We start from the raw sequence: 24,317 nt of genomic DNA, 5'->3' as shown, positions 1-24,317 counted from the left end.
ACATGGAAAAGTAATTAGCTAAGTTGCCGATCGACCCGTTCTCATGTGATCGATCGGCGAAGATTCGGTTCGGGAGTTCACGAAATGGTTCTCAGTGCAGCAGAAGAGGCCTAAAGATGCAAAGTTCTGTGGGGAAGACCATGTGACCAGGCAGTCGCTAGACACACTTGGTGCACTGCTAGAGAGAGGGTAGGGATCAAAAAGGAGTGTGCAAGAGCCTGTTTCAGAAGAGGAAGGGGATGTGACTGTCAATGGTTGCTATAGAAACAAAAATGTTTGTTATATTATAATAGATTAAAAATGTCATTCAGAGTTGGGTTTTCTTTAAAAAAAATGCTACAAATATTTTCTCATAGTAAAGAACTGATTTATTTAAAAAAAAAACACGTGCAGGATATTGCTTGGTCTGCAGCTTTAATATGGATAGTTGGGGTAAATTACACTAGATTGGACTGCTAAGAGTTACTGCTATTGGAAAGGATGTCATTGCAGTTTACATAAAGCTTAATATGATAGTAGCTACTTTATAACCTGCACAAGTACAGTAATTTATTTTTAAATACAGTTTTTTGGGGTGAAATTCAACTAACAAAGCATGTTTGCCTCAATACCACCAACCTGTTTTCTTCACAATAAGTGATGGGCTAGGTTTTGGAGAAAGTTGGTTGAAAGAATAAGCTTCCCAACTACCTACACATGAGGACATGGTCACCGAGTGGCATGGAAGTTCAACTTGTGAGATAAGGTAAAGTCTTAAGGCCAGTGTAGGCCATTCCTTTTGGAGTTTACCTGTGTGTGGTTGGAAGGTGTTTTCATATTTTGGCCACGTAACTAAAGAATACAGCTTTCGTACTAACAGATATGAAAGGGCTTATGATGCAGGTTTTTTATGCAGCATTACAGAGATTTGTATTGAGACTGATTTATTTTGCTGTTGAAAACCCAGATGACTAAAATGGTATTGAAAAGTAAAGTAAAAATAAAAAAAAACTGTTTTTTTTTCAAATGTATTAGAGGGTTTCAGAACAGGAAAAAATGACCTAGGATTGTTACTTGCAGTGAGTTCCATGTTACCATAAAGCAGTGCTGCTGTGCTGAAGCAACACAAACCTTAGATCATGATCAATAAGAAAATATGGGCAAAGGAATTGTAGTTACTCAATAGTAACTAATAGTAAAAATAAAAATACATTTTACAGTAATAAGTCAAAAGTTAACAAATGCTTAATTAATGGCGTGAAGAATGAAACTAAACTGGTATGACTGCTTTGAAATGAAAACTTAAAGCATTTCTATTTTTTTGATTATCTAAAAATATAACATTTGCGGTTTAAAACTCTGAAATGTAATAAGCTAACATCAGGGAACCCGACAACAATTTATGGCGGTGGTTTTCCGCACCAGTCTGAGAGTTAAACAATATGTTATTTTTCCTGGACACTATTCAACTTACCTCTACAGGGGTCATTTTTCACTAAGAATTCATCAAGCGCCATCCATCCACCACCAACTCGAACCATCACAGTGCTTCTCAAAATGCGGACAAGACGGAGTTGTTGAGAGTCACCAAACTTTAAGAAGACATAAATAAATTCAAGTACCAAGGTTATAAAGAGCCCTTCAAATTGAGATTTTACACTATCCATGCAAGTTAAATCTGTTTTGCGGTAAAGCGCAAATGTAATTCGGAATCACATTTGTTTCCTCATTAGTGATTTATTTCACATTGTTGCAAATTGGTCTTACAGTATTCCATGCAAGACCTTTAACTCCATAATGAGTACAAACTTCCTTATTGCAGGTAAGTGAAATTAAGCAATTTAGCAGGAAGGTAGAAAGAAAGATATCCATTTTAAAGACAACTAGAATTTGTTTTACAAAATAATGTAGATTTTTTTTTCCTACATTAACTTGAATGTACAACGTTCTCAATTAAAATATAAAAAATAATATGACTGTTGGGTCTATTACTCACTCAACAAAGAGCACTTAAAATAACTTGAAAAACAATTGTACAGATGTTATCATTACTAGATAACCATTTCAAATGCTACTTGACCTACAGTACAGTTTTAATGGCGATGGAAGATTACTTTCAAGAACCAAACAACAAAAATGTCCTACACTGCCACATTTACAACAGCTAATTGTTGCGTCATAGCAATTACTATGAAAATCAACGCTGCAGCATAAAGTTAAGTGGTTAATAATCAGATGTACTGCATCATCAAAAAGTAGCTGTGTGACCCCTACAACACGCACTCTCTTTAAAGATGTAGTCTACACTACTCAATTTAAAAAATACACATTCACAGCCCTTATCGGTCTTGTAATGTTTAATCTGGTTCTTGTCAAAGTAATCTCTTTAGTAAAATCAAGCAGAGGAAACCTATGCCACACAAGCAGTAAAGCCCCATTCACCAACACAAAGGCAGGTTTCCCAAAGCAGCACAACATGGATGTGTGAGTTATGGTAAGATGGGAGTGATCACACATTGCAAGCTTGGCTGATTATAAACACAACTTTTAAACACTTTACTGGTTTATTATACCTGATTTCCCAGGAAGAACTGATAAGAAATGAGAAATGGAGAAAAAATAAAATTAGTGTAATAAGAAATTATCTGGATCTGCTTTTCTTTCATGATGTCTGAAATATGTATGTCCAGTATGCAGCATGATCAATGTGTCTGTTCTCTGTGTTTTCCTATATCTTGTGGTTGTTGTGCGGAGTGCTGCGTCCTTGCACATGCACTCTTCCATTCTGTTTTATCTTCAGCTCAGGCAGCTATGTCCCTTGTCCCATTATATTATTTCTCTCATTACCACCTGTCCACACCTTTTCAGTAGCCTCTAACATACTGCATACTACCCAACTGCTTAACACTTAAAATCTCAGCACTACAAAATAACCCTTTATATAATATTCTGCTTCAAATGTATATAACATATAGTATATATCATGTTAATCTCTCCAGAGAGGGACTCTGTTGACGTAATATAATTAATTCTTTTTTTAAATACTTGTGTTCAACGTCTTTTCATGTATCATGTCCTTGTTTTTTTTTATAACAGTTGTTCTCTACTAAAATGTTTTCATTTTGCTGCATTTTGAAAAATATATATATATACTATATATATATATATATATATATATATATATATATATATATATATAGTACTGTGTAGATATATATATATATATATATATGTGTGTGTGTGTGTGTGTGTATATATATAAATTCAATTCTTTAAATATAAATAGCAAGATAAAAACAAATATTACACAAATCAATAATATAAAGCTTGTTGCGATTATGTTTCTTGCAGAAGAGAAAATGAAACAATAAATCCTAGTAAAGGTTAAAAATTGCTACTAAGTATTATCTGCATAACAATTAATGGCCAAACTGTGTAATTACTGTACATTTATAGGGAAGAAACCAAAACTCTTCTTTGATGCTTGAGATCTATATCAGGGCATGGAGACGGGGAGTGTGCATTTTAATCAGTAAAAGGAGAAAGTTTAACTTGTCTAGCCTCCTCATCATAGTACATTGTATACAAGATCCCTCCTTTTGAGTGCAATTCTTATTAGCAAACCGATTTTTGATGACTTACCCTGTATTTGTTTTCCCCTATTTGCTCCACTTGGAATCTCTTGGCACACTTACATTTAGCTACTTGTCGTGTAACCTGTATAAAGGTAAAAATGGAATACGTTTTTTTTCAACCAAAAATATTTTCTAAAATATCTCTGTACAGTATATTATAAAAATCTTTTGTCTGCCTTTCCGTGATATATAGCTCATCAGTGACATCATAATGCACATAGCCTGGTGGCAGATATGGAGACTCAGCAAGCTATAAAGTTTAGACAGAAAGCAGACAAAGAAAGAAAGAGAGTAATTCAGTTGACGTGATAAGCAAGAATACTGGGGGAGAGGCGGAAAGAATTGATGACATCATATGGTATTAAAAGAAAGATGCGAGGAAAGAGAGAACAGAGGGAGGGAGGGAATGAGAGGAGTGGGGGAAGAAACAGTGTGAAAGTGGGGGAGAGAGAAGGAAGGAGGAGAGAGAAGGTGGAGAAAGACAAAAGTAAAACCCGTCATTGTTTAACGCAGGGCGGGGTTGGCACGCAAAGCACACAGGGGCTGAACTATAGGTTTATAAAAGTAACTATAAAATAAATAAAATATAAAATATACAATGATACTCATATTAAAAGACTCAAATATAAAGGAATACCTCATCTTCAATTTTGTCAGCATCAGTTAGAGGCTTGTATGCATCTTTGTTCGGATGAAGGGCTGCCACAAACTCATAATAGTCAATATATCCGTCACCATCACGATCAAAGATATCAGCCACTGCACTCATCTCTAGTCGACTGGTAGGAAACTCTAAATACAAGTATAAAAGCAGAAGTTTAGACACATAAGGGCGGATTCATCAAGCGCCGGTACAGATTAGCGCACACTGACCAACATTAACTCCCATTATCGTGAATGGGAATTACCGCCGGATTGGGTGCACTAATCTGTACGGATGCTTGATGTATTTGTCCCCCTGGGGGCTTATTCAATAAAGTGTGATAATACTGATTCAACACTACTACACTGGAAGTCCCATTTACTTGAATAGGACTATCTGTGTGGTAGTGCCCTCCCCATACAACTTACTTGATGAAAGAATTCCTTCTATAAATTCTTGTCTTGTTATCTTCCCGTCCTGATCTTTATCAATACGCCTGAAGAAGTCCATCACACGTGATTTCTTGTGGTTCATCCACCTCATATATTTCTTTCTCCAAACATCAAAATCGAAGTTGGCAAATTCCCTTAACTTCAACAAACAAGTTTTAAACATGAGTTTAATTCATTTAGACATGAGCAAATTGCCTTTGTGCACGTACATGTAAAGTCATTAACATTTGAACTAATGCTGTAGATTCCTTTCACTTATTAACAAAATGTACACTAAAAAGGGGCAAGAGAAAATAAGTCTAATGAAAAAGTGGAAACACAGCGTTTGTTGCTGTATTAAGTAGTTCATTCTACTTCCACTTGGGTCAATAGGGTAGTTTTAAAATGACTTTTATTAACACTCTTGCAAAGTATGTAGGTGTACAAACTACAGTGCGGTATACATAGCTGTTCTAGTAATACAAGTTGGAATGTTCCTGTACCTCTTCCAATCTATCCAAAGCATCATTTAGGTTTCTCCTTCTCTCCAAAGCCAACAGCCACACTTGCTGCCATTTGCTGACTAGTAAATTCAGCCTTGGGTTCTTAGTTTCAATTTGTGCCTGTGCACCAGATGGGTACAAGCCAGTTACTGGTGAACGTTTTCCTGTTAAAATGCAAAAAAACACATTTACATTATGAAGTGAACTTGAAAAGCCACTACACGTGTTAGCAAATGTTCCAGTTACTTTCTTCAGCAGCATTTATTCAATGACGTACATGTGAAGTTGTTTCGTAATATTAACTGAAATCAGTATAATAGAGATTGATAACTCAAATTAACAAAACCCCAGCAGATATTTTCTGTAACATCCACTAATCTTGGCATAGAGAGTATCATTTTCATGGAGCTTATCACTACGTTTATGTTGTCCTTTTATACTTACGACATGCTCTCCCTTTACCAAAGACAGGGATTTGAGATTGTGCTGAAGTAGACTCAGCTGCCTTCCTCTTGTATGTCTTTGTAACCTTATCTACATCAGGCTGTTTTCTTGTCATTTCTTCCATAAATGTCTGCAAAATTACATAGTTTAGACAAAATTTGGCAAGTTAACCATAATCTAAACACAATGAAGTATTATTCCCTTTGAGAAACACTGACAGTTAGTGCATGGCATAATCTATTGGAATGTATTAACACAGACTGCACTTTACCTGATGTTCAGCAATCAGTGCTTTAACCTCATCTATCTCCTCTGGGATGTCTTCTTTGTCTTTTTCATTGAGTCTTGCTTCTGCCCACTGTAACCACGCCAGCAAAGATTCCAGCAGTTCTTTCTTGGAAATTAAATCTGCCAATGCTACAGCCAATCTCTGGTGATGCTGCTTTGCCCATGTTAGAACCTAGTAAATGTCAAAATAAATACATAACAAATGTTAAGGTGTTTTGCGAGTAGCTTTAGCTCTGTCTCGCGGTTCCATTGTAGCTCACCTAACTTTATTACATTTGCCATGTTCTGTATCGTACAACAATAAAAATTTTATATTTTAACTTGCATCATGTGGTTGGTTCCACTTATTCTGTAAATTAATTCATGTGCAATCAGCAGTACTTAAGGCAATATATGTAAATAAAAATGGAATCCAAATGCATTACATTTTTTACATTACTGACAAACATCAATCTGAACATTACAAGTGTCTTATGGAATTGAACCGCTTTCTAAAAAATTCTGATGTTTTATTCTGCAAACTGTCCACCATTTTAGCAGCCCATTTTGCCCGGCCTCTCCTTTTTTAATGCATTTCTGGAGAACAATGTAATATTCCATATATTTTTCCATACTGCTTAACACAACATGCTCTTAAAAATGTAATGCGTGCTGCACTTTTAAACAGGATGATAGAAAACTTGGTTCATATCTGTATACATAATAATAATATGATTAAAATGCGCATGTATTATGTAACACACAATGGCCCTTATTCTGTAAAGGGTTATAGCGCAGATCACATGAAAAGGCCCATTGACTTTAATGGGGCTTTCATGTAATAGCACATCATCTGCACTTATCACAGCTTACAGAATAAAGGCCAATGTATGCAAAACACAATGTAAAAAGGAAAGTTAATTTCTAGACAGGTATTAGTGCAGTAATGTACATTAACTTTAATAAAGAAAAGGATAGCACAATGTTTTCTGCCAATTTCTTACAGAAATCATAAAGAGGGACACCCCTGTGAACAAGGTGATATAAAGAAACAAAGTATTTAAGAAGCCTTATAATGGCATACACACCTCCTCAAATCTGGCTTTGATAATGGTTATCCAGTGCTTAATAGTAGTAATAGAATCGGGATGACAGGTTGCTAGGATTGCTTCTCCCATATTTGCTCCTTTATTCAATTCAGTCCGTTGCTCTTCTACTTTCCTCATGAATTCCTAAAACAAAATAACTGAGGTTGTTAGGCACTTGGAAGAAGATCAAAGAAGTAATGACTTATGTTTAGCAAAGATAGCTGCACAACTTGGATCTGGCAAGCAGGTTTCGAAATGAAAAGTAACATGTCAGCAAAAAAAGTCAACTCAAAATAAGAGAATATTGAGGGCGAACATTTGTATTCCAGTTTAGAATATAACATGCTATACTAAGCACCAGTTCTGTGATGCAAAGAAACGGCACTTCAGTTCAGTTGCCAATTTTAAATAGCATACTAGTTGTTGACTAGTATTTTAAACAGTCAGAAAAATGATGAGTTTCTTCCTATGAACTGTGTGCTCATTTGCCAGAATCTCTGGTGGCAGTGCAAGTTCTCTATGCACGGAAATAATGGGGAAAAGCAGGGTTGAAGGAAATATTTTAATTTCCTATGAGAAAGATTTATAGTTTTTTCACTATATATTTTGAACATTAGGCTTTATGCCTTACATATTATTTTGACATTTCTTATGCTTCACCTATACTTCACGTATAGGATGTCCACGAGCCTCTGCTTAGGCTTTAAACAGGGACTCTGACTTTTTGCCTAAATATAGGCTCCACACCTACCTCATTACCTTGCATAAAGACATCGTTTGTTCACCTGTATTTTTGCAGCAGCATTGGAAACCGTACTTTTTTCTCCAGGGCACATTACTTATCCACATTGTGATGATCCCAGCTATTTTGACCATTACACACTGCCGACCCTTGTGCCTTTAACAAAACTTCCTCTACGTGTGACTAGACCTCTAAGAATTGTACCAATTGTTAATTTTTTAATATGCGCTTGTTAAAATACAAAATGATTTTGATTCAACTACCTTTGTTCTTTGCAAAATTCTTATGAGTGCTGTGACCCCACACTTTTTAATCGATTTATTTTTGTCAAAAGCTATTGAGGCTAGACGTGCAGGCTGATACTGTAGATATTAAAATGTTTATTTATATATATATATATTGCCTGTGGCTGCAATCTCTTTAAGAAAGTAAGAAGCTGTGGTTGTTAGACTGTACCCCCCTGGCTTTTCCTCTAATGTAGCGCAGCTCAAGGAGCACTCAAGTCATGCTACATCTGTATGAAGATGCTGTTTTTTAATCTTGTTCAAGAGAAACAAGATGGCCGTCTTGGTCAGCCTCAATCTTGCGACCACACTAGAAAACCATTAACCATCAGCAAACAATGTTAATATCTCGCGGAGAGGATTCCTAAAATGCTCAAGTTCAGCTTTGGAGGTTTCAGAAAGTCATTTTCCGTGCAACTATTTAATTTGCTAAATGTTATCAGAAGCTTCAACATGTATAATCTTGTGTTTATGCTGGTGATGAAGTACACATTTTTTTTTAATGATATTAAGAAATGATTACAATTTTTATGCATGGGATTTCCCAATCTCTGGCATCATTCCAGTTGAAACTGACGCAGTCATTTTTTCACCGCAATTTATTCGTGCCTGATATTCTGTTCTTGTGAAAGATTAATACAACAGCTAAACACGGCATGTTATGCACACTATACATCATGGCTCAGGTGACACTGTACAGCCCATTCATTCATTTTATGCAGCAATAAATGCATTACACATGCTTTCTTATAATTCATTCATTTCTTTTTTCTTCTTCCCTTGGCCTTCACAAACAAACGTTTTAAAACGTTATGAACGAGACCTATGGCTTAGAACGGTTTAATAAATGTGGCCCTATATCTTACTCAATTGTTATCAAGGCCTTGACACTTCTTATTTATTTCTGTTTCTACTGTTTAAGATTAAAAAATTAAGTTAGCTGTAACAATTGACGTGGGGCTTAGGTAATGTGGCTGTTTAAAAATGTAGAAATATAGAAAATGATGCAAATCCAGCAATCGTTTATGCTGTATGCAAATTAACATTACAGTGTGCATTTTAGGATGGTATTGTTTCGTTTTTTTCTTGAAATTAGCTTTAAAATGGTTACTTGCAACGGTCATCTTAAATAGTTAAAAAAAAAATTGCACAACTAAAATCATACATGTTGTGTCAAATCGTCTTTGTCTAACAAAGTCCTATGGAAGAAAGAATTCTGTAAGCGGGTGGTCATTGTATTTGCTCATGTGTTTATGTTCTCAATGTATTACTTCCTGGTCAAACATTTTTAATAAATAAAATACCCAGAATTCTTTGCATGTACAGGCAGTCTTTCCATCCCATAGCATATACATTTCTGAACCAAACTAAGAAACCTTGTCCATCTCATTCACCTTATGCAGATCTATAAGTGATCTCAGAGACTCTTCATCTTCAGGAAGGACACCATGGAACCGCAGGGCTTGCTCTGCCTCTGCGAGCCACTCCAAAAGAGTATGCACTGCTGAGTGAAATTCCTCTGCCTGCAATGAGAAAACACAGCCTCTTGAGTCAAAGCTTGAAAGAATTATTGCAGGTATGAATTCCTCCTCTAAAAAAAGGAAAATCTGGAGTTCCTAAATGGGATAGTCAATCTCTCAGTAATACAGGGATATTGGCTCTACATTAAAAAGGTGTATGATATACTGTACAGGGACTTTAGAACTGTAAAATATGCCTAATGTAATCCCGAAACGTCAGGAAGCTTGAAAGCATTTTGATGACTTTTAGCATCTGATTTATAAGACCAGCATGTTTTAGCAAGTCATTCTTTCAATTAAGAAGATTCACATATGCTACTGTACTGTATGTTGTTAAAGTACCAGGGGGAGACAAGCTATTTTTGGCACCTAGAAGTGTCTGGTCTACCTTCAGAACGAATCAAGCTGTTAAATGCTGCATATGACAAAAATGCATTGCAGAGCAATGTTTGACTCTTTTTTAAATTAATAATTTTCCAGTTCAAGGTGCTGTCATTTGAACCCACCTGACGCAGAGCTTCTTCCAGACGTATTTGTTTGGACACAGACAAGGTGCACACAGTCTCCCAACGAGTGCTCAACTCCTGCATTTGGGCTTTCACCCAGGAGGAATCATCACTGCTTCCTTCAATAAGTTCTTTTGCGGAGCGTTTAAGGGCCTGAATACTGCCGCTCCTCTTACCCAACTCCTTTTGAAAGGCCTAAGAAGAAGAGGCATTGATTCAAAAATTATTTAGCATACCATTAATACATGTATCATGTCTTTGTCTTTTATGTCTATGTTCATCATTAGCATCATTTACAAATCAAAAATGATGATATGGTGACAAGTCTTTATTAATTACAACAGGTCAAATCTCCTATAATTACTTTATCAAAGTCTTTGTACATGTGAAATTTCAAGTTACTGCTTAATGTGAGAAAACAGAAAATAGGATCATGATGGACTACTATTTTAAATATGACGGGGACATTTGTATACTTTACTATAATTCCGATTTGTAATGAAGGAAAATTCTAAATGATGTTTTAGGGCTATATACGAATAAATAATGATAACACGCATAATGATTGTGGATATTTTGTATACAACGATAATCACTATTAAAACACTAGTTACTCAACTGATACTGTATGTAGCTTCAGTGGAGGTGCATATATAGTTTATTTACCTTATATAAATTATAGATCTATATTTACTTAAGTAGTGTTTATTTAAGTAGTGTTGTGCCATAAGACCTTCTTGCCAATTTAAGTGACGATAAGTTGCTAGTCTTCCACCATAACGTTGCTTAGACATATGACCCATAAGAGGTCATTCATTAAAATGTAATAGTGCCGATCAAGGCACTACAAGATCTCACAGAAACTCCCTTTAAAGCAGGCCTGCACAACATGCGGCCCGCCTGGCCTCTCTGTGCGGACCGCGATGAATCCGGCCGGGCAACAAATTAATTAATTAAATAAATTAAAACAAAAAAAAGTTTAAAAAAATGGCGCCGATTCCCTGCGGTTCCGGCGCGCATGTGCAGGGCCCACTCCCCCCCCCCTCGCAACGTGGGATGGAGGGGGAATCCTCTTGAGCCGCTCCCCCCCCCTGTGCTCCCAACGTGGGACGGAGGGGGAAGCACCCACCCACTGTCTCCCACCCAGTCACTGTCATACTGTCTCCCACCCACTGTCTCCCACCCAAGTCACTCACCGACCCAGTCACTGTCACCCACCCACCCAGTCACTGTCACCCACCCACCCAGTCACTGTCACCTACCCGGTCACTGTCTCCCACCCAGTCACTGTCACCCAGTCACTGCCACCCACCCACTGTCACCCAGTCACTGTCTCCCACCCACCCAGTCACTGTCTCCCACCCACCCAGTCACTGTCTCCCACCCAGTCACTGTTAGTCACTGTCTTCCACCCAGTCACTGTTAGTCACTGTCTCCCACCCACCCACTGTCTCCCACCCACCCAGTCACTGTCTCCCACCCACCCAGTCACTGTCAGAGTCCAACCCACCCACCCACTCACTGTCACCCACCGACACACCCAGTCACTGTCACCCACCCACTCAGTCACTGTCACCCACCCAGTCACTGTCACCCACCCAGTCACTGTCACCCACCCAGTCACTGTCTCCCACCCAGTCACTGTCTCCCACCCAGTCACTGTCTCCCACCCACCCAGTCACTGTCACCCACCCACCCAGTCACTGTCTCCCACCCACCCAGTCACTGTCTCCCACCCACCCAGTCACTGTCTCCCACCCACCTAGTCACTGTCTCCCACCCAGTCACTGTCTCCCACCCAGTCACTGTCACCCACCCACCGTCATTCACCCAAGGGGGGAGAGTGATGTCAGGTGCAAGGGGGGAGAGTGATGTGAGGTGTAAGGGGGGAGAGTGATGTGAGGTGCAGGGGGAGAGTGATGTGAGGTGCAGGGGGGAGAGTGATGTGAGGTGCAGGAGGGGAGAGTGATGTGAGATGCAAGGGGGAGAGTGATGTGAGGTGCAAGGGGGGAGAGTGATGTGAGGTGCAAGGGGGGAGAGTGATGTGAGGTGCAAGGGGGGAGAGTGATGTGAGCTGCAAGGGGGGATCGTGATGTGAGCTGCAAGGGGGAGAGGGATGTGAGCTGCAAGGGGGAGATGGATGTGAGCTGCAAGGGGGATCGTGATGTGAGCTGCAAGGGGGAGAGGGATGTGAGCTGCAAGGGGGAGATGGATGTGAGCTGCAAGGGGGAGAGGGATGTGAGCTGCAAGGAGGGAGAGGGATGTGAGCTGCAAGGGGGAGAGGGATGTGAAGTGCAGGGGGGGTGGGATGTGTGTGGTGTGCAGGGGGGTATTGTGTGTTTGATGTGGAGGGGGGCTATTATGTGTGTGGGTGAGGGGGAAAGATGTGGGTATGAGAGATAGATGGGGAGTATTGCAAAGGTTGATAGTGTTGGGTTCTGGGGGAGATATGAGGATGATGATGAAGGGTGCTGGGGGAGATATGAGGATGATGATGAGGGGTGCTGGGGGAGATATGATGATGATAATGATGATAGGTGCTGGAGGAGAGATGATGATGATGATGATTTTACCCGTGCGGCCCAATTTTTTTTTCCTTGGAGCAGTTTGGCCCTTCGCACTTTACGAGTTGTGCAGGCCTGCTTTAAAGGCACTACTGCCGTTTAATGAATAACCTCCATAATCCTTTACAATTACTGGAAAACTGACATTCAAACTTTAGTGTAAAGTGGATGCACAGAGTCATACAGAGTATTTTTATTTTAGTGAGATTAGAAACATTTTTATTCTGCCATTACTTTGTGGCTGTCAATCAAGTTCATCACTATATCGATGTCCCCATGCACAGGCTGGTCTTCTGCCATCTGAGGCTCCACTCTGTACAGCCAGTCAATAAGAGCCTGCAGAGCATCCGTAAACTGTCCTGAAAATAGCAGTGCTTCCTCCAGTTTGTTTTGTCTGATGGAAAAAAATAACAGCAGAGAATAATTAAGTACAATTACTTAAGAATATAGCACAACATATACTTTGGTTAAACATCCAATGTAGCAGATAAGCAATTAATCTCCTAGAAAAGCAGTTCCCAATCAAAGGTCCTTGGATTACCACCAGTAACCAAAATAATATAGTATTTATGGTTTTCCACAAGAGGAAAGCCGGAAACCAATGTTCATACAGCATCAGTATAGATGCTGAATGCTCCAGCACTGTAATGATATGGATAGGCATTTTCTTCTTCTTAATGCAGTGTTTTGTTTTGTTTTTGCTTTGTAACACACACTTTAATGGGAGGAAGATGAGAGGGGCAGAAAAGAAATGCGAAAGGAGAGGGGAGGGATTGAAGGGGATCCCCATCCATAAAGATACAGATTATCACTTGACAGTTACAGTATTGTGATTCCAGATGATCAGATGATTCACAAAACCTTAAAATTAAAATTAAACATTACCAAAAGTAAACATGCTATGCATCTCAAGTAGTCCTTTCATAAAAAGGAAACAGATAGGCAAACCAAAGTTGTGTGGAAGTTTCAGAGACAATGAGACCAGCAAATATGATCCAAGGGGACCAAACCTTATCAAATTTACATCTGTTTCCCCTCAAAGGGCTGGTCAGTTTTTCTATTTCCATGTTATTTTGTTTCAGATCTTTTTGATAATACAATTGATATTATGTAAGCAGGGTTGGTTGCAAGCACCCGCCATGCAGGGCCGTCTTAACAGCATTATAGGTCCCCGGGCAAAGCAGTGCACTGGGCCCTGCAAAATTTATCTCGCGAATGCAGACATGCCAACTCTCCGCTACAAGTCGTAATTTTTCTCCTTCTACCGAGTTAGCGGGAGATTTGAATGTTGAGGCGGGTGATCGGAAAATTAGTGTTAAATTCTGGTCTGTGCATAGAGTAACATGGAGCCCCTATGCTCGTGGGGCCCCCGGCCCCCGGGCAACTGCCCAGCGTGCCCATGCGTTAAGACGGCACTGCCGCCACGGCATGTTGGGTAGTAAAATGTATTTGAGTTACCAAGGCATTTTCACTAGAATTAATGTTTAGTATACGTTTAGAGAATAAAAAGACCCAAGGGTCGAGAGAAGTATCTGTTGCCCGATGCTAACTGTCCCACAAGGGCAAAATCTTTGGCATGTCCACACACGATATAGGGTTTTCAATTCTCTGCAACTTCTCCAACACAGGGGTGATTAGGTTTATTTAATTTTGTCACCGCATTTTGCAAAAATAACAGCTTCAATACAACATATTGATATAATTATTTATCTTGTTCGTATCGCCACTAACAGTGCATTTGAGTATAGGAACCCAAAGATCAACCCCATCACTCAGCTCCTATCTTTATTTTTAAAAAGTACATATATAGCCCTATGATAGAAAGGGATCCCAGGCTTTCCAGAATCTAATCATGGAGTCTACGAGATAGCTTCTCCATCACCATAATATTGGATATTTGTTTCCTGACTTTTCTGTATGTGGGCGGGTTGGACTATTAGCAAATAAGTTATACCAGAAAATGAAGCAGTCCCAAATATTCTCAAGTCAAAATAAAATAGGGAAAGAAGTATACTTATGATCCAGCCCAAATAGGAACAGAGTTTAACAATACAGCTCAACCCCCTTATAGCGCTGTGCTTGGGGTCCAAAGAATCACATTGCGTTATAAGCGGATCGCGTTAGATATAATGTACAAATGTATGCATTGTACAATAAAGTATTTAAGATACCAATAATCGTGTTGTAAAGTATTCATAAATATGAAAATTAGGAGCCACGCTTGCATCGCGTTATAAGCGGATTCATGTTGTAACGGATCGCGTTATAACGGGGTTGCGCTGTACTATGAAAAATTATATAACCTGTCTAATACTAACAAAAAAGTACAAAAAAAATCAGGCTTGTCCTCCTTTCTACATAGATGTACCTTACGAAAGATAGCTAATTTGGATAGAGACAAACTTGAGTCCCCAATTACAGGCCTAGAGATAGTGGATGTTATTAAAACACTGAAAAACGGTAAAACTCCTGGGCCGGGTGGGTTTTCAAGTAAATATTATAAAAAATTCTGCGCAATATTGGTCCCCCACCTAACAATGTTATTTAATACATTTCTAAAAGGAGCAAGCCCCTCAAGAGACCCTCTGAACTGCGACAGCTACCGTCCCATTTCAATGCTCAATTCTGATATAAAAATATACGCCGAGGTTTTGGCTAACAGATTAAAATGAATTATGTCCACAATAATTCACCCTGACCAAGTGGGTTTTATAACTGGCAGGCAAGCCTCCGATAATACCAGGAGGTTGGCTAATATTATGCACATAGCTCAATCGACTAAATCGCAACTGGTGGTCTTAAGCCTTGAAGCGGAAAAGACCTTTGATAGGATAGACTGGGAATTCATGTTTAAAACACTGGAGGAGTTTGGTTTTGGCTCAGTTTTTATGAATGGAGTAAGGGCTCTCTACGAATCCCATAGCAGTCAATGAATGATTGCCTTTTTAGATGGTATGATCATATTGATTTAAAATAAATTATTTAGATTTTGATATATATATAAGAATTTAATTGCCCACATCTTTGTTAATGGAAATGGCACTAAAGGGTGAGCTTAATAGATTCTACATCTTCTTCCATTCACTTATCATAAAAGATAATACACTGAAAACAAATGTTTCTAAATTATACTTATTCTAATACTATTTTATTTCACTCAATTATTTTCATCTTCTCCATTAAACAGATTTTTTTTTTTAAAGATACTGAACATTAAGAAAAGGAAATATATAAAACATCCCAATAACTATCAACACTGATCTTAGATATTGATAGCCGTCTTTAAAATGTAAGACAGTTCTTCAAATAACTTTTTTCTTAAACATGTATGTATGTATATCTTTATTTATATAGCACCATTAATGTACATAGCGCTTCACAGCAGTAATACAAGTGACAATCATATAAATAACAAATAATACAAGTAACAGATCATGGGAATAAGTGCTTCCGACATAAAACAACCAACAGGTTGGTCAGCGTTACAACATCAACTCTCACCTAAATTAGATCATGTACATGTATAATCCTTAAAGCAGCAATCCCGCTATTTGTAATCCCTTTTTTAAGGATGGGAACAAAGGTGTCCTCTAGAGCAGGGGTGCTCAACTCCACTCCTCAAGGCCCCCCCCCCAAATGTCAGGTTTTCAGGATATCCCAGCTTCAGCACAGGTGGCTCAATCACTTGAGCCACCTGTCCTGAAGCAGGGACTGATTGAGCCATCTGTGCAGAAGCAGGAACTGATTGAGCCACCTGTGCAGAAGCAGGGATATCCTGAAAACCTGACCTGTTGAGGGGGGCTTGAGGACTGCAGTTGAGCACCCCTGCTCTACAGTTAAAATATGCTATTTTCAGTTCTGGGGACCCCCAGATCTTGCAAAACAAACCAAAGTAGCCATCACCGTTAGTTTCTGTTTTTATTATAAGGGATTTAAATGGCTGTTCCCAGAGAACAAGGGGTCTCTGAGCTTTTATACTTTTGATCAAGGTCTTGGATCAGTAAACCAGAGGAGGCGATACAGCATACAGTACTTCCTTCAATTAATCTCTTTAATATATGAACATGAAAAATATATTGTTTCAAGAGCAGAAAGATGTTAACCCGTGTGTAAGACAGGTACACAAAATGCAGAAATGTGCTGCAGACTCTCTTTGGCTTTGATTGGTGAAAACTATGGAGAACATTTCAACTGTGCAGATGTCAAATAAGAAATAGATGTTGATTACCTTTCCACTGATTTCCCACAGACAGTATCCCATTTGTCCTTGGTCTCACTGAGCATATAATCTAGCTTCTGAATGTCATCGGTCAGGGAGGCTTTCTCTTTCAGTGAACGTCCACTTCTTGTGGTGGTGTCGTACACAGAATGTTTGGCCCCCAGGGTTTTCTGAAATTCCTGAAGATTATGATTTAAAAAAATGCCATAATATTAGTCCCATTTCACATTGAAGTACTCTATTAACTTAACATATTTTACAGCAGACAGTACAAGAAAAAACAGTTATTGCAACACAGACATCTTTAAAACCTTTTTACCGCAGGGAATATGATACAGATCCAGTTGGCATCAAAAGCACTGGAACAATTAAGTATAAATATCTAAATCATGAGGAAGAAATATATACAATTGCAATACATCATCTTAGTAACAGACAGATGGAAACTTTTGCTCATCATGTCTATCGTCTAAACTCATGTATTACAGTTCTGTGCAGTGAGATGTCGTATCTAGCGTAGGCCAGAGAAAGACTATTTTTCTGCTGGTGGCAGAATTCTGGTGAGAGGTTATACATGTAACAAGGGCAGTGGACAGGGGGGAGAACCAGGACAAGTGTCCTGGGCCCGATGGCTGTGGGGGGCCCAGTCGGCCAGAGCTGCAAGATGGGACCGACCTCAACTTCTATGTCCAGCCGCCGGGCCCTGGCTCCCCTCAGGTACTGCCTCCCCTTCCCATGCCGGGTCTGCCTCTCTCTACCACCAGTGCGTGCCGGAAGCTGGGTGCACCCAGAAGTCAGGCCCAGCTTTTGGCGTGCACCGGCAGGCAGCAGCTGGGGAGAGCAGGCAGGGGGGGGAAGGTTTGTGTATGGGGGGGTGCTAATTGTATTTGTCTGGGGGGGTGATTGTATTTGTGGGGGGGTGGCGGTAATTGTATTTGAGGGGAGAAAGTAGTCATTTTCATCTGGGGCAGGTAGTGGTGTTTTGTATCTGGGGGGTGTTTGCATCTGGGGGGGTGTAGTGGTGTCTGTAATTGGGGTGGCATAGTGGTATCTGTATATCTGTATTTGGGAGGGTAGTAGTGCCTGTATTAGGAGGGGGTATTGTTTGTGTATTGGGGGGGGGGGGGGTGGAGAGGATGTATATATACGTCCAGAAAACCAGGCACTTACATATGTGGAGATACAGGTGGTATTAGGGTGCAGACCGTCCAGGTGTCAGAGATGCGTCACGACATCCGACGCATTTCGTCACGTGAGTGACTTCTTCAAGGGATCCCTTGAAGAAGTCACTCATGTGACTAAACGCGTCGGACGTCGTGACCCATGACGCACTGACGTCATCCGCTTACCAGGATGTGTGTATGTGGAATCTGCAGTAGCAACTTGTGGGCTAGAGTTGGCGTTTTTGTCGGAAAAAGAGTGAGAGGACAGAGGCAGTTTAAACTGCATTGCTGGGGTGGCGCTCCTACATTGTGTTGTGTGGACATTCTTTCTGTGACGCTGAGAGTCCCATCCAAGCGCCACAAGTGTCGATCCCTTGGATTCAGCTATACTGCACCGACACACTTTATTCGAGCAAATACCCGGTATGTACCTGGCAGATACCTGGAATGCGCCGCTCCTCACCTCTGACAAGCCCCGTTGCATTTGCCTTCCCAGCCTGGGTTCATGCCTGGCTGATGGGCGGCTGATCTGTTAAATAATAATGATTAGGATTTAATAGGCTGCAATGCTTCGCGTGTCTACCAGATGGCATAAATTCATGAATTGTAATGCAGTATATATATATGTACTGTGCAGTATTGCAGCCAACGGGAATAAAATGCTTCAATCCCTGCCGGAAAATAACTCAATGCACTCGGGCAGAAAACAGTCACAAACCTCAATACACCCGGGTATACCCGTATTCGTGGGACTAGCCGAGCTCGAATAAAGTGTGTCGCCAGTGTACCACCACCGAAGTGGAGAACATCATCTCTCCCCTCTTCTGACCTGATGACATCTTATACTGATAAGTATCTGCCTTGTACACCCACATCATTAGTTTAACTGCTCTAACTAAACCCTGGCTGCACCTTCCCCCTTCCACAGTTCCTGGAAGCTTACAGATTGTATCCCATGAATGTTTTTATATATTTGAAGTGAGTGCATGTTCTGGCGGCCTCTCTTGAATTTGAATAAATTTGTGTCTTTTACATACAGTATTATGCTATGGAGCTGGCGCTTCTTTTTCTCTTGTTTATATATATATATATATATATATATATATATATATATATATATACATAAAGCAACTGTAAATATTACTGTATGTTCATTTGCATGTCTTAGACAGGTCTGCAACCCTGTCTTTCCCCATTGTCACCCAGCATACAGCGCTTCCACTGCAGCAAGGGATTCTGGGAAATGACATGCAAATGAGCACTCAGTGCCACCTTTTGTCTCAAGCTCGTATTACACAAGCCAATCCTCAAGCCAATGCATGCTGTTTTAAACACAGCTTTTAAACAGAGGCTGGGATGAGATGCAAAGCCATTAGACCTACTCACATACATGTTTCAACCTTGATGGGTATCATCAGTGTGAGGCTGGTCTTAATGGCAAAGCAGGTTTGAGACTAGACTAGGTAATCACCACTGTCATTATATATATATATATAAAAACAATACGATACCGTTTGAAGCACGAGATCAGGAGACAGCACTCTGGTAAGTTTGATTACAAGTTCTCAAGGTGGTGGCGCTTCTTTTTCTCTTGTTTATTTATATATATATATATGTATATATATATATATATATATATATATATATATATATATATATAAACAAATAAATACAGACAACCAGAATCAAAATGTTAACAATAAAACTTAAACAAAGATGGTTTCTAAGGGATGAAGAAGGGGGACATACAGTATATGTATATTAACATACCTGTATGAATAAAAGTTTAGCCTTAATTAAGATCTCGATTTTGTGTTACTGTAATATATTTAAACTTTAAGAAATGTAAATGTTACAATTATTGATTAGCCTAAATAGGTTTAGATTTAATTTTAAGTAAGCCTTTTCAACTCCAAGTCCTCCATCACCTTCCCTCTAAATATTTTTTTCAATGAATCTGCCTGGGGACCTTGTAACTGTCCCATGTTTCCTGTAAAATAATGCAAGGAGAACTAGGTCTAATCCAACAATCCACAATACACTTTCCTTTGTCGATAGAGGGATCAGATCTATTAAGGCTTGATCTGGATTTGGCCGTGTAAACCAGGCAGTCACTAATGATACCAAACAAAAGAGGCTTATAATCTGTAATTAGTTTATTTTAACGATTTGCCCAAGAACAGGGTTGTTTTATTCAAGAAATATCTGATTTTACCACATTCCCACATACAATGTATACAGCAGCACATCTACATTTAGGACAGTTACCTTAAATATCAGGTCTACATTTTTGTAGTTGTGCCTGGCTAACATACGCTTTGTTAAGGATCTTAAATTGCATTTTATGCAGGATGTACTGCTACTGTTGCTTTTGTAGTCTATTGTAAGACTGTAAGATTAGCTTCCAGTCTCAGAGGTCAGGCAGATCTCTCCACCAGTTGAGTATCAGGCCTTCTCAGAAACTCATGTCCCTTGTATTTGTCAGAGATTTGTAAAAAAAAGTATGAACTTTATATTTAAATGAGGGATCAGGTTTTAAATGTGAATTTATGCATCCATGATCATAAGCATAGGCTGTTTCCAAACAGTAGAAAATATGTAATGGTTCAGTTGCATAAATTCAAAGAGGTTTCTAGGGGGTCTATTTACCCCTGTCTGCGCCTTCTGAAAAGAAAGCAACGAACCCCTCTCTATATTATATAATTGGTGTAGTGAACAAATACTCAAGGATTTCCATCCTTGAAATGTCTGTAAATTGAATGTATAACATTTGTTCATTTAATGCAACCATGTATTATTATAATTCTGGCTTTTCTTGTATGTCTCAAGTGTAACAAAATAATTGTATTTAATTGCAGTTCTTCTCAAACTGACGGTAAAATAGTGTGATGCCCGTTTAAGTGGAGGTCTGTATTAACTTAAAAAAATAAATGATAATGATGATATATGTTTGACCAGGCCAGTGTTTAGTCCGGGAGGGAGTTTGAATGTGATATTGTTTGGGCCAGGCAGAAGTTTGTGTGGGGGACGGGACGGGGGGGGGCCTAGGGGGGGCGGGCAGCAGTCAGCCTTTGCACAGGGGGTGGCAAAATGCATACAGTATGCCAGCCTTGATAAAGACTCACAGCTACAGCACATGGTCAAAAGATCTAGTTGTATGCATGGACACTATAGCTTAAATGTAAACTTTACTTTACACAATTGTTCTACTAAATTTGCCACGTAATGCACAACCACTTATTATTCTGTATTTTGATAACTCTTTATGACTCACCTTATGCATGGTCAACTGTGTCTTGATTTTGTCTGGATCATTTGCAATCTCAAGTTCTGAATCCAATGCATTTTCAGATTCTTCTAGCCATTCCATAAGTTTGTTAAAAGCTTCATGAAACTATGAAAAAAAGACAACTTTACCTTCAGTGGTATTCTCACTTACTGGGCACTTTAAACTAATTATCCCCAACCTACAGGACTCTACAATTATAGTATTATTGCCATGTACTCATCAGGATTATTTATGGTATCAGACCACTGTATAATTGTAAACAGACTATGATTACCAGAATCTGTGTCTTCTTTAACAGCTCCCACTACTAAATAAAATAAATATAAATATTGAGATTAAAAAGATTACGATAATATAACAGGCTTTGAAACACATACTTCAGTAATGCAATGCAATGATTAACCCATCTGGGCCACACTTAACCATCAACGATTTATAATGTTGCATTTCCAAACTTGTCCTACTACAATGCACCAAAAGTATGTAAGTTTAAGCAGCACTCCCCTAGAGATAAAGTATCTCAGTAGATAAATAGATGATCAGGTGCGCGGAAACAGAGAGGGACCCCTGGCCCCCTCAAGTAATAACTAAATACATATGATGGTTCACAGCACTCAAAAAATGAAAAAATAAGTCAAAGACATCAATAGAACACTAACAGTGATGTATTGAAACAATAAATGTATAACATAAGCCAACCCTATTGTAGGCTAGGAGGGAGCTTACCATGAAAAAAGAGGGCTAAACAAAAAAATTACAAGACTGGAGAGGGAGGGACGAGGGGGGAAAAAACGTGAGGAATAACAACCATAAGGGAAAAAGAAAAAGCAGTAGACAAAAAAGAGAAAAACACGGGTAACGTATAACATATGGTAAGGTAAAGGTGATATATTATAGGGGGACACTACAATGTACTGTACTTTTTTTTAATACTGTACCGTTCAATTGACTTTTTATGATCACAAATATTCATAAACATTTTAATTTTGCAAGCCCAAAACAACAACCTATTCTCCTGCACCTGTAATGGACACAAAAAAAAGAAGCTGCATCATAAGCAACTCATTGAGGCATATGTATTAAAGTGGGACAAAACATCTGCACCACATGTATCGAAGATAAATAATCTCATTGAAGTGAATAAGATTTTTCTATGATACAGTTTGTGCGGTTTCTTTCACCCCACAATAACACAACTTTTTACTTAATACGTAGCCCTCAATCACTGTACCTGTTTGGATCTTTTCCTAGCGTCATCCAATGCCCGTCCTCTTTCCAATGAACGCTGTACTACATTTTCCCACCGGCTTTGTACACTGATCAGTAAATTTTTAATCAACACAACATCCTGCTTTTGGCTGAAGTATTTTAAATGGGTCCCAGTTTTGTCCAGTTCAATAATCTGATCCCGGTGTGAGTTCACTTCAGTAACAAAGATCTACAAAGAAATACAAGAGGAACACAGAGTTATAAGTCCTATTGCACGCCCATCTAAATGCTTAAAATTAATTGTATGTTTTATTGCCACTCAGATAGCTAACTAATATTTTTCTATAAAACACTGCTTTTTATTTTCCCTTTTTTCCCCCTTTTTTCAAATTCTTTATTTACTGTTACAGGTTGTACAGAATGTAAACAAGTAATATACACAACAGAGGTATGCATTAGTATACATACAGTAGCTAGAGTACTGTAACTTTAAAAAAAAAAATCCGCAAGAAACAGTAAACCAAAGACAAATAAATGAAAGAAAAAAAACTAAAAGAAAAAAAAACCCGCCTGTAATGGGAGTGATCTTGTGGATCGCCTATGGCCGCCTGCTTCGTTTATCAGTAAGACTAGAAATGTGACTGGGACACCAGCAGTACAAAGAGGGGAAAAGAGAGATATGTAATAAGAGAATAGATTTCAATAGGAAACCCAATAGACACCACATCGAAAAGGCAACAAGAGGGAGCGTAACCTTTTACACGGCAGAAAATCCACGGAGCCCAAATCTCCTCAAACATTTCCATTTTATCTTGCAAAATATTTGTTTGCTTTTCCATGGAGTATAATTCACAAACCCTGGAGACCCAGTATGTCTGGATGGAGATCTGAATTTGCCCAATACTTTATAACAGCACCCAATGACTGCAACACTGGAATCACTGCAAACCTCTCATCTTATTTAGTGACAAGCCTGTAACTACCTTGACATGGAAGTATGTTTAGTGTCAAATCCATTGATTTTGTTGTGTTTCTTTCAAAAAGGTTAGAAAAACTGTGAAAAAACTAAAATAATATATAAACAAGGAAACAAACATTCAAATGTCCACCTACTTTATGTTCATCGATTTGAAACAAGACTGTATCCAAGATCAGACTAGCAGGGGAAGCCATTGTTAGAGTCTGTTCTGCTTGAGTGAGCCAATTAATAAAGTCTTGGAGAGAATTGTGAAATACAGTTGCTAAATTGAGAGCTTCTTCCAGTTTTGTCTGAAAAAAAGAAAAGAAAATGGTAATGAATTAAAACGGAAAGTAGCTAGAACAAAGATAAAACAAGGTATGCATGTAAAATGCATAAAACCCCACGCACAGCTGAAAGGTCATTAATTCACATCATTGTCACAACATGGGAACAAAACACAGAACGTGTCAGCACTTAAAAATGGTTATGCGTCTCTTATGCCCTTAACAGCTAGCACCAGCCGCCTCTAGGCACTTGCCTGTGTCTGCCTCCTTGCCGCCACCCTCCTACTCCTTTAAAATCAAGCGTCACATGACGCTGCGGACGTCCGCAACGTGACGTAGCACTGCATTGCCTTACCTTGGTAATGGGATGTCATGAGATGTTGCGGCATCATTTGGCACTCGATTTTGAAGGAGAAGGAGGCGGCCGACATAGGTAAGTAAATGCCTTCCCATTAGGTCCAATAGAGCCGAGAGCATATGGAGGCGCACATTTTTGCCGCCCCCAAATTTGGCCGCCCTAGGCCAGGGCCTAATGGAAAATCAGCTACTAGCTTGCGCTACTGTGGCCCTATCATTGATAAGCTTG

General features: G+C 39.1%; 1 protein-coding gene across 28 annotated transcripts in view; it reads right to left on the bottom strand.

Annotated features, from left to right (window-relative positions):
- DST (dystonin) overlaps nt 1-24,317 on the bottom strand; it is a 535,648-nt gene that overhangs the window by 10,220 nt on the left and 501,111 nt on the right. For all 28 annotated transcript variants that reach the window (XM_075598122.1, XM_075598131.1, XM_075598128.1 and 25 more), the window contains 16 exons: nt 23,600-23,755; nt 22,509-22,715; nt 21,263-21,382; nt 16,835-17,004; nt 12,841-13,000; nt 10,043-10,237; nt 9,411-9,539; nt 6,991-7,134; nt 5,907-6,095; nt 5,636-5,765; nt 5,192-5,355; nt 4,686-4,848; nt 4,252-4,406; nt 3,622-3,696; nt 2,553-2,570; nt 1,454-1,571 (listed from right to left, as the gene is read on the bottom strand). In XM_075598122.1, coding sequence (XP_075454237.1) covers nt 1,454-1,571; nt 2,553-2,570; nt 3,622-3,696; nt 4,252-4,406; nt 4,686-4,848; nt 5,192-5,355; nt 5,636-5,765; nt 5,907-6,095; nt 6,991-7,134; nt 9,411-9,539; nt 10,043-10,237; nt 12,841-13,000; nt 16,835-17,004; nt 21,263-21,382; nt 22,509-22,715; nt 23,600-23,755 — 2,293 coding nt within the window. The remainder of the gene's footprint in view (nt 1-1,453; nt 1,572-2,552; nt 2,571-3,621; nt 3,697-4,251; nt 4,407-4,685; nt 4,849-5,191; nt 5,356-5,635; nt 5,766-5,906; nt 6,096-6,990; nt 7,135-9,410; nt 9,540-10,042; nt 10,238-12,840; nt 13,001-16,834; nt 17,005-21,262; nt 21,383-22,508; nt 22,716-23,599; nt 23,756-24,317) is intronic.

Source organism: Ascaphus truei, chromosome 4 (assembly GCF_040206685.1).
Source record: "Ascaphus truei isolate aAscTru1 chromosome 4, aAscTru1.hap1, whole genome shotgun sequence".
Lineage (NCBI taxonomy): Eukaryota > Metazoa > Chordata > Amphibia > Anura > Ascaphidae > Ascaphus > Ascaphus truei.
This window is presented reverse-complemented; position numbering and strand designations above follow the sequence as displayed.